The 11671-nt window shown below is 42.4% G+C and overlaps 1 protein-coding gene across 1 annotated transcript; it reads left to right on the top strand.

Annotated features, from left to right (window-relative positions):
* The first annotated feature begins 10535 nt into the window (after positions 1–10535).
* Positions 10536–11360, top strand: LOC137381032 (probable G-protein coupled receptor 139). Its single transcript, XM_068053425.1, has one exon. It carries the CDS (start codon positions 10536–10538, stop codon positions 11358–11360), a length of 825 nt encoding a protein of 274 aa, XP_067909526.1.
* The last annotated feature ends 311 nt before the right edge of the window (positions 11361–11671 follow it).

Here is an 11671-nt window from a genome sequence, read left to right as displayed (position 1 = left end):
CTTGACATTCAATGGCGTTACCAATGTTGAATTCCTCACGATCAACATACTGGGGGCTAACCGAAACAGAACTGGGGTCGCCATTATGTTTCAATAATTCTCTCATACATTTTAACTTTAAAGTGTCCCGGCCCAGCCTGCTCAACCATTCCTCACAACGAAGCCTCTTCACCCCAGAAATCAACACAACAAACCTTCTCTGATCTGTCCTCAATGCATCGATATTGTTCCTGGAATGACACAACAATTGCACACAGGACACTAGGTATAGTGCCAACAACGTTCTAAGAACATTTTCACTTTGTGGAACTAGCCTGTCCTTTAATATTACTTCATAAATCTAATTTGGATGACTTATAATGACACAGTTCACAGTCTGGCAGGCACCGAAGATGGGGCAGGAGGGTGGGTAATGAATGCAGGAGAATGGGCTTTTCAAAGGGGTGGGTTGTTTTCTGCTGGGCCACTCTATGGGCCACAGATTGCCCACGCAGGCGGATCCACAAGCCCACAGGGAGGACACTTCATTTTCCGCGGCTTAAATCCAGCAGCGGCAGGAAGATGCCCTTAAGCAGATAATAATTGGCCTCTAAAGGCCCTCAATTAGCCTCTGGGCGGGGCGGCCTTTCCCACTTACAACCTGGTGCAGTGCAATGGAAAGATGACGGGCCATCCCTCCCCTGCCAGCCAGTGCACATCTATGGAACACACGCCTCCTAGCCAGTCTCTGGGAGTGGGGTGGCATTTCATCGCACTTTCCCCTTGGGAAAAAGAATGCCTTACTACAAATAAGGATTTCGTTCTAACAGTTAGAAAATACAATAAGTTCTTCATACTGTAAACATGTTATTACAAATAACTATTGTGTACTGCAGAAGTGACACTTTCCGATGCAAACATGAAACACATACCATATTTTACTAACACGATTTACTATTTAACTGACAGTGGCTGCTCGCCTCATCAATGTTCAACTATCCTCTGCTTTCGGTATCAAATTTCGCCGAGATGGAAAACTCTTCAACCTCAGTCGCCTCTGTGCCAAAACTAAACTATGCGCCATGGACGTACATGATCAATAGTTTGTGAGTGACTGCAGTGACATTGCCCACTCTGCTCCAGATTTCAAAGTCACTCTTGATATCTTCACCTCTACATGGAAGGAACGTGAATGTTCTTTCATGTTGTCAAAACAAAACTGATATAACAGCCTATTTCTGGTTATCCAAATATTCCAAATCAGATATACGTTGAAGGAAAGACTGTGGAATACGTTTATAACTTCCCATAATTTGGCAGCTACCTCTATATGAAGGCCACGATTGATGGGGAGATCCAACACAGGATCAACTGTGCCAGCTCAGCCATCTATAAACGACAGCAGCGAGTGTTTTGACAATATAGACTTCTGCAAGTCAACAAAGGTCCTAGTGTAAAAACAGTTGTCTTCACCATAATCCTGTTCTGCAGTGCGACCTGAACTGTGTATCAGCGACACATAGAATTGTTGGATAAATTTCATCAGCAATTCCTCTGCTGCATACTTCAGATTAACGAGAAGGACCATCGAAAACACACTAGTTTCTTTTTTGAAACTAGCTCCACAAGCATTCACACAAATTGCCTTAAAAAAAACAACTTCGGTGGACAGGAAACTCTGTTTGGATCGTCTCCCCCGCCAGGTCCTGTTTTCCAAATAATCAAATGGCCAATGTTACAGGAGAGGGCAAAGGAAATGCTTACAAGACACACTGAAGCTCTCTCTGAAGCGCGGCAGCATTGACATTGATGACGGGAGGTGATCAGAACGGTGACAACTTGTCCGTCATGCTTTTTGTCCAATCGCCTTAGTGAGGAGGCAGAGTGACAGGAGAGAAGAAAGGAAAATGAAGCAAATCCCAGACTCAGGATCTCAGTACCTCGTGTGAAATCTGGTCCCATGTGCCCAAAGATCTGTGGGTGGAGAATCGGCCGTTCAGTCACATGAAGACACATGGCAGCAACTTGCAAATCTGTTTAGACGTCATCCTCGAATCAAGGGACAGCCGACAATTTTAGAAAATTTACCAATAACAAAGTTAAGTTTAATAGGATTCAGACTTGGTAAAATTCTCACATTTCAGAGCTTTCCTTCAGATTTACACCTTCTCTTTGAACTCTGGTCAGAGCATCAGCAATGACATTACTTTTCCCTGCAGGATGTACAATGTACAGTGCAAATGGCTGTAACAATATTCTCCAAAGAAACAACATGGCTTTCTTTGTCCTACTTTTTCTGTAGAAAAACGAGTGGGTCCTGATCCTTTAAAAGGAATATTTCCCCGTGAATTATGGCTACATCTGCAGTAAACTGTTGTAAAGCCCGTACAAGATGAAAGCACTCGTGAAATCCCAAAACAGAAGCTGGTGAAAATTGATTTAAATTCGATTAATTAATTAAATCAATTAAATAATGGAAATCAATTTGGAATTGAAGGCTGTTCTCAGTAATGGTGCCATGAAAACTTACACTGGATGTCGCAAAATCCCACCTAGTTGTCCAATGCCGTTCAGGGAAGGAAATATGCTTGTCTGCTTTACATGTGACTCCAGATCAACAGCAATACTGTCAACCGTTAACTGCCCTCTTAAATGGCCTCGCAGACCACTCACTTGTCAAAGGCAATTAGGGATGGGCAGTAAATGCTGGCTGTGCCAAGGATGCCCACTTCCCAATCCTGCAACATCAACTCTTATGCATTGGGGAAAGCAGTCTTTACTTCGTTCTAGTCAGCTGAAGGGGATGAGTACACATCCATAGCTTTCCTTTTGCAAAGTGTCTCCAGGAGTTTGTCTAAGATAATTTGGGCTACTCCATATTTTGGCAGTTTCTCAAATGACACAATGTAAACTTCTACTCACTCTTCACTAAATTTAGGTACCAGGTATATATACTTTGTCAAATCAAAGCTACGAGGTATTTCCCATTGGTTAAACTCATCCTTCACCTCCAAATCACGTCCTTCAGCTTTAAGCCTTCCATTCTCAATTGAAGATTTAATGCAAATTAAACATGAACAACAATTAAATCACTTTTCATGTTTGCATATCTAAAACGTTACAAGTTAATTAGCATATGCAACAACAACAGTTAGGACTAATCCTCTGAACAGCATTATCAACAAGATGGTGCCAAACAGTTCCACAGTACAAGAAAATCACGAATTTTCACCAATACTTTTTTACGTCCTCACCTCCAAGATGCAGATATGGAAGCAGTGAATGAGTGTTTCATTGTCAGATGGACTGAGGCAGTGCGAGAAGCTGGCAATGTTAGGCAGGCGGAAATTGGTATATTTTATGGTGGAAGGGCTCTGAGATCTGAGAGTCAGGTCAGAGAACAACAGGAAAAACTTAAAATGCATATATATTCAGCCTGACACAACAGCTCGTATGGGGAACTGAATAACTGAAATGAGCATGGATTTGTGGTAGAGCGACAGATGATTGATTTGATATTCCATATAGTTACTTGGATAAAATTGCAGCTCCTGCTAAACTCTCAGTTGGAGTCTGGTCACACGGATGAAGTAAGGTTCGAGAGAGATGGACGAGAGCTGGACCAGGGTATTGTCAGCACACACGTGGAAGATGACCCCGTGTCTGTAGATGCTGTTGATATTGGGAAGCATGTAGATGTGGAAGAGGAGGAGGCAAAATCGTAAGTTCAGGCGAATTAATTGTCCTGGTAGGTGGAGGGAATCCATTGTGGGAGTATATGTGACTATTATCGCACAGATAAGACAGAACCAAAAAAGGGCAGTCCCACCAAAAGTGCCCAGTGCCAGAGGTATGGAGAGGTCATGGGCGAGGTTTGATGCAGGTTTGGTGGAATGGGTGGAGATGGTAAATTTAGAGACCACCATCAGGTTTTAAGCTGAGGACGAGAATTTCACATTTAAGCCGTTGAGCAATTTGAAAGCTAATGCGCGTCAATGGAAACCATTGTGTTGTGTGAGTTGCTGGACCTTTCGGGGATTGGAGATGTACGGTAGAGTTTTTGATTGAAGGAAGGTGAAGGTTGGGTTGCCAGTGAGGAGTGAATTGGAGTAATATTGTCAGAAAGTGGCCCAGTTCTAATTTTCCTCGAGCCATTAACCACTGCAGAATGAACTGATAAACATTTGCAATAAAATAACAGAGAGTGGAATGTCAATGGAGCACACTCAGAGTCTATCCCCTGATATCCTCAGCTGTAATCCTGAACATGGATTTAACTGTCCTCATGTCAAAGTTTGCATTTTAACTACTTGTGCCCCTAGATTCAGTGTATAATGTGGAGATACCTGTAGCATTTATACATGAATCATTAGGGGTGAAAATTGTAATTACAATTACATGAATCCTGCATGTGAAGCCGCTCATTATTGTTGGATCTGCCTTGTAGGATTACGTTTTTCAGCCTTATTCCCAAGAGAAGTCTGATTAAGATATTTTGCTGGACTTCGAGATATTTATTTTGTATGCACCATTTTAATTACAAGGCAGCTGATGTTATGTGCTTGTTCAAGTGACTGTCACTAATCGCAATGATCAGGGGTATAACCATGTCAGTAGAGACTTGCCCCCTGTATAAATCAGGTCCTATTAGTATGTACCAGCTCCGAGTGACTGCCAGAGCTTTGGGATTCAGAACAACTTCAGTTGCTGCTTCTCACAGAAATGGTATATCCAGTAATATATCAGATTGAGGACATTTACTATCCAATTCTTGCGACCGTTGGAGTTCCCGGAAACCTGCTGCCTCCAGTTGTTAATGTTGTAAATCAATATTAAATCGACTGCTGTATTTGATAATGTTTTCCTTGCTCAGTGTTTTACACAGTCGTCTGTTAAGTTCGGTCAATTGAATGATGGACTGTCTGAAGGCTCTGCAAATTTTGTGCTATAGCAGAGGCATAATGACTGTGATGATCTTTGTTCATCAAATCCTTGCATTAGTATTGGATTATTCACTGTGTTGAATGCATTGTCCATTGTTAGAATGTCCTCGGAATCTAAATGTTCGGGCTTGTATGAGTTCCTTTATCTATAATGATTTTTGTTGATCTATCCCTGAGAATGTGATCAGATTAATATTTCAAATGGATGTATTGGGATCAGGTGCTCGGGCTAAGTATGTAAGAATATAAGCCATTGGAAAAGGCATAGGCCATTTGGCCCATCGATCCTGCTCCACAGTACATTAAGAAGATTTGTGATTTGATTTCAGTCTCAAAACCATCTTCTCTCTTGTTCTCCATAACTCTTGACGAGCCTCTAGTTCAAAAATATCTCCATCTTAGCCTTCAATATAATCAGTGACTCTGCCTGCGCAGCTATCTGGGGTCGAGAATTCCAAAGATTCATGACTCGCACAGAGCGTTGGGCGGCACAGTGGCGCAGTGGTTAGCACCGCAGCCTCACAGCTCCAGGGACCCGCGTTCGATTCTGGGTACTGCCTGTGCGGAGTTTGCAAGTTCTCCCTGTGTCTGCGTGGGTTTCCTCCGGTTGCTCCGATTTCCTCCCACACGCCAAAGACTTGCAGGTTGATAGGTTAATTTGCCATTACAAATTGCCCCTAGTATAGGTAGGTGGTAGGGGAATATATAGGGACAAGTGGGGATGTGGTAGGAATATGGGATTAGTGGAGGATTAGTATAAATGGGTGGTTGATGGTTGGCACAGACTCGGTGGGCCGAAGGGCCTGTTTCAGTGCTGCATAACTGAACTAAACTAAAATAAATTCCTCCTCAGCTCCAGCTGAAATGTGCATCTTTTGCCCCCTAGTTCTATATTCCACCTCGAGGGGAAACATCCTCTCACCATCCGCCTGTGAAGCTTCCTCAGAATTGTATGTTTCAATATTTGTCCCATACTTCTAAACTCTGAAGTATATGCAAATTCGTATCTTTCTTACATTAATATGCAGGCCACAGCGATTCTGCCAGCAGGTTTGGATTGTCATTGTGGCGGCTGATAATGCCGCAACTTCCAATCCCTGTTAGGGGAAAGGAGACGCGACACCTTTGCGGAGGGAGGGATGATTTTCCTAGTGCGGCGGGCGGGAGGGTCGGAGGGGTGGGCAACGCGGTTAAAATGCTGCAGATTGGTTGAAGTGGAAATGGGAAGGCGGAAAGGTCAAAGGTTCCGAAATTTGGGGGAGGCAGGGGGAAGGTGAAATATTAACAATAGGTATTAGGTGGCAGTGGGGGAAAGAACAGGAATGATGTGTAATGCCATTGGGGGAGGTCGCAGAGAGCATCAGAAATATATTTTTATTCAATTTTATAAATCTTACATTAACGGTGCCTCTAAAAATGTAAGTGATCATTCAGGGCTTTAAAAACGACGCCAGCGCCTGGGCATTGCTGCTGGACGCCGTTCCCAGCGACTGCTATCCCGCTGTCTCCGCGTTAAAGGTTATTCGGGGGCAGCGGCCCCGGCCATGCTACTGAGTCGCCGCATTTGGAATCAGCGATGCTTCGCGACTTGGCGCGGTATGTGCGGGCTGCAAATTATTCCACTTGTCAACTATTTCGGTGGCACGCTTTTAAAATGCAGCCCCAAGAGTGATTTTCAATGAGATTTTAATATTTTGTTGGTTATCACTGTTCTGAAGTATTTCCTTGTGGGAATCTGACGCTGCTTCAGAGGTCTGGCAACTTAACTGAGCTGGCTGCTCACCCTTTAGCATCTCCTTCTTTGATTCACTGCGGGTCAATTCACTTACTGTCAGATGAGTTCATTGTAAATGTGTTGATTTTATGTTGCATCACTTTGGACTGGATTTGTTGGAATCACGAGCCATTCTTGTTAATTGAAGATTATAAATAGTAGTGCTGATGTTATAGTTTTGTTGACTGAACAAACCCACGATCTAACTCTGGACATTAAAATTGCAGGAGACGAAATTTCAAATAACGTGGATTCTGTTTGGAAGGGGCACTCACTTTTATTTATTCTGTGTATTGTAGATAGATTTATTCCACTGATGGCGAGACTGACGTATGAGTAGTGATTGAGTCCATTAGGTTGAAATTCGCTGGTGTTCAGAAGAGTGTGAGGAGATCTCATAGAAACCTATAAAATTCTAACAGGACTTGACAGGTTAGATGATGGAAGGATCTTCCCGATGGTAGGGGCGTCCAGAACTAGGGGTCGTACTCTAAGGATACGGGGTAAACTTTTCAGGACTGTGATGAGGAGAAATCCCAGGGAGTGGTTAGCCTATGGAATTCACTACCACAGAAAGCAGTTGAGGCCAAAACATTGTATGTTTTCAAGGAGTTAGATATAGCTCTTGGGCGAAAGTGGTCAAAGGATATTGGGGGAAAGTGGGAACAGGTTACTGAGTTGAATGATCTGCCATGCTCATAATGAATGGTGGAACAGTTTCGAATGGCCAAATGGCCTACTCCTGTTGCTATATTCTATGTTGTTATGTCTCTTCTTACACACAATACCATAGTGCTCAACGTCCATTTTAGGTTCAATGGATAAGGGAAGTAACCCTTTTGTCCCTCCAAGCACTATCTGTCAGTATGCAAATGTTTTTTCCAGCCAGTTGATTTTTAAGTTCTTTCTTCACTTTAGTAGCATTTTTAAAACTATGTTCATCTGAAACAATTAATATGCCTCATTATTGGCAGGTGGGGGTCTGCATGACAATAGATTCTTAATTGTGAGAAGCCAGGATCTGACGACAAGCTGAAAGGTTTGCAGGTAAAATACATCTGTAACTAGGGGTCAAATTAAACTTTCAAAATTGAGGTTGATAGATATTTTGAGGCAACCACATTAAGAATTAAGGGTACAATGCAGTCGAATAAATTCATAAGGATAGATGAGGTTTTGATGGTTTGAAATGCAAGGAAGGAAAAAAGTAAACTGGAGGTGTTGGGATTCTCCGTGCGATGCAGGTCAGCAAATAGAGCAATGTTTCACTCAAAGAAACCTGGTATGGGATAGGACAAAGACAACAGAATGTTGGATCCGCAAGTGGATGGACGATGGGGAATGGGCCATCAGTCAGGTGACAATTGGTGCATTCGAGTCTGGATGAGACAAAGGCATGGATGTACGTTTCAATATCTGATGGACTAAGACAAGAGGGGAACTGAGAGTGGTGATACTATGATGTGGAAGGAGGGGACGACTATTACGGCGTGACACATGGTGTTATAAATATATATATATATATATATATATATTTCCATATATTTACATATATGGAAGCTAAAACATGTTGTGTCAGAAATTTTCTTTTTATCAGGGAGACTGAGGAAGCCGGATTGGCAACAGTGTAAATATTTGTCACATGACTTGGGTTAACAACGAGCAGAAGCCCTGGCAATGGGGGCAGAAAAGTGACAAGCACTCCTTTGACATGCCCAGTAGTAACAGAGAACATCTGGTTGGACAAAAAACTGTCAAGCTTTCTGGCTGTCAGTCACAGTCTGTGTGTATGTGATATCTTCTGGAAGGAGGGAAAAGCCAAGTTTGCTGAAGGAGACAATTTCAATGACGAACAGAAGACCACAACCCAGTTAGTTTTCTCACAATTCCCAAAATAACTCTGTGAAGAACAATGTATCAATTCTTCTTGCTTCCTGTATTTCAAGAATGCCTGCTAAATTATTTTTCAACGGTGCCTGAAGAGAGCGAATTCTGGAAGATTCTACAGATCTTGCCTGTGTGTGTGCTGGGAGGTTGGACGTTGTGCCCGTTTGTCGCACTGTGTCCCATCTGCTATTTATTTATTTTTTTCAGGGGTGGGCAAATGATCTGCCCGAATGTGATTTTCTTTTGTCTCTAACAGACATCTGATCTTAACATCGTGTGTGTGTGTGTGTATGTGTGTGTGTGTGTGTGTGTGTGTGTCTGTGTGTAGAGTTAAGGTACAAAAGGGGACTTTCTAAAAACTTTATGTTGATTTTTAAAAGATGATCTATGTGATATTGTTTTACTTCATTACTAGTTAAGACTGGTTCTATAATAAATTGTTAATTTTGTTGTTCAGTAAAGAAACATGGTTAGTGCGTTCTAGTCTGTGGAAGATAGTTGACTGTGTCAGTAAGTGGGAAAATTTAAAGAATATGTTGTGACCTATGGAGAGGTGGGACAGAGTTAACAGTGCAAGCCTCCAGTCTCGATCGTAACAATGAGTATGAACTATAACTTGGGATCATAGTATGTGCTGAGGGTCGCTCCGAGAGAGCAGCCTCCATGTGGATTGGAATTGGTACTTGGGATACTGTTTCTGGATCGGAATAACGCTTTCGGATTCATTCCTGCCAATGTTAGATAAACGAGAATTGTTACCCATACACAGACATTGTGTTGGATAAGAAAATAAAAGCAAAATACTGCAGATGCTGGAAATCTAAAATAAAAACACAAAGTGCTGTAAATACACAGCATATCTGTCAGCATCTGGAGACTGAGAAATAATGTCAACGTTTCAGGACCGTGACCTTCCTTCAGAGCTTTTTGAGTTGTACTCATGCTGGATTGTGGAGGGTGGTTGACCCGAGTAATCATGTTGAGTGAACATGTGGAGGCTTGGATAATCTGGAGAAGCGATCGGAGAGAGTACGAGCTGTGGATGGATAAAGTTGACTGAGAGGGAGTGCAAGCAAGAAGAAATAGGAAGAATGAAACAGAGACACAGAGTGAGAGGGAGAAGAGAGAAGGAGAAAGAGAAGGAGAGAAGCCATAGTTTGAATAATTCACAAGGATGAAATGCTGAACATTCCAGAACAATGATAGTAAAACTGTGAATTGAAGGTATGATGAGCATGTTACCAGACTGGGTGAGTTTTACTGCTGGACTCTCTCCCTGTGTGTTTAATCCTGTCATATCCTCAATCGGTTTTAGAGAATGTGCCTGTTCATTATATCTGAACTGAGTAAATAACTTAGTGGAACAAGTTATTTACTGACTGCATTCTTTGCTTCAGTTTGTTTGCTTTACAAACCCTTCAGGACCTGTCTTCCTTCCAGTAACCAAATGACCTTTTCTCGCGCTTTCCCTCCATCAGCCTCCATCGGCCTCTCCCTCCTGATCTGAAGTCACCACAGCGGCTTTCGACCTTTGCACGTTTTCAGACAGCCCCTGCTGGCTCTCTTAACCATCAAAGCAAAAAAAAAGCTCCCCTTTCCCCTCACTATCTCGGCCATTGTTCTGGAGGCTAAAATGGATTTAAACTATTGGATTCCTTGTTTGAAAACCTCCTCTTTCCTTCCACACTGACACGGCGACCTTACTGTATCCAGTGATCATTTTATTTCACCTTTATTTGTACAAATCAATTTCCAAATCAGAAATTTCTGGATACTGTAACAAAGCAGTGAATTTCACCCCAGATCCTGTCAAACTGGTGTTTTAGTTTGAGGTCTGATGAGTAATTTCTCTGCTTCCCTTTCTGTCTCTTTTAGTTAACCTGGTGGCGATTCTGATCCTGTCCCGAGGAAAGTGCGGTCTCTCCAAATGTATCACTCACTACCTGGTGGGAATGGCAGTGGCCGATCTCCTGGTCGTCATCACAGATCCCATATTGAAGTGGATTCCGGTGATTTATTTCCCTGGTTCATTCCTGCTTATTACTCCCATCTGCAGATCAATTCGGTTCCTGATTTTTGCAACCACAATGGTTTCTGTTTGGCTGACAGTCGCTTTCTCCTTTGATCGATTTGTAATCATTTGTGGTGAGAAGCTGAAGACAAAATATTGCACGGAGAGAACAGCGGCTGTGGTTATTGGAACAGTGAGTGTGCTGTGTTCTTTAGAAATTGTTCCCTGGTACTTTATATATGAACCTAAATATATAATTGATAATGTTCCCTGGCGCTGTATCATTAAACAGAGCTACTATACTTTCCCCGCATGGACTGCGTTTGAGTTGTTTCACCGCATTTTAGCTCCTTGTGTCCCATTCTTTCTGATTTTGCTGCTCAATGTTCTGACGGTCAGACGTATTTTAGCGGCCAGTAGAGCCCGCAAAGGACTCCGGGGCCTCAGCAGTGGAGAGAATCACAATGACCCAGAGATGGAGAATCGAAAGAAATCCATCATTTTACTGTTTAGTATATCTGGCAGCTTTGTACTGTTATGGACGACGCAGGTTTTATTTTACATCTATCAGCGAATTACAAAACTATATCCTCCCTCCGCCGATGACCCACTTTATATCACAGAATTCACATCAGTAATGCTGCAGCTTCTCAGTTCCTGCACCAACACGTGTATTTATGCTGTGACCCAAACTAAATTCAGACAGGAGCTGAAGAAGCTCCTGAAATACCCACGCAATCTAATTGTTAAATTAGTTAAGTCCTAGAAACAGTGAAGGTTTGCAACTTCTCGCACTAAAACCCATTCCAGACTCCACAGCCTAAACTCACAACAGGGTGGTAAATGTTCTATTTAGAATACAGAACTCTGTGATGATTGCAAACTTGATTTTGTAATATTTAATTAAACATCGGATCGAATGAGTCTGGTTATCATTGCAGAAGATACATGAATTGTTTCTCAAAAATGACGGTGCTAAAGAGCAGAGCTGAACATCAATTGAAGCAGTTCTCAATCAAAGGAGTTTCTGTTGGCTTGATAACAGATTGACAGGGTGCTGTACTGGTAATGTCACTG

This window comes from Heterodontus francisci, chromosome 21, assembly GCF_036365525.1.
Source record: "Heterodontus francisci isolate sHetFra1 chromosome 21, sHetFra1.hap1, whole genome shotgun sequence".
NCBI lineage: Eukaryota > Metazoa > Chordata > Chondrichthyes > Heterodontiformes > Heterodontidae > Heterodontus > Heterodontus francisci.
This window is presented reverse-complemented; position numbering and strand designations above follow the sequence as displayed.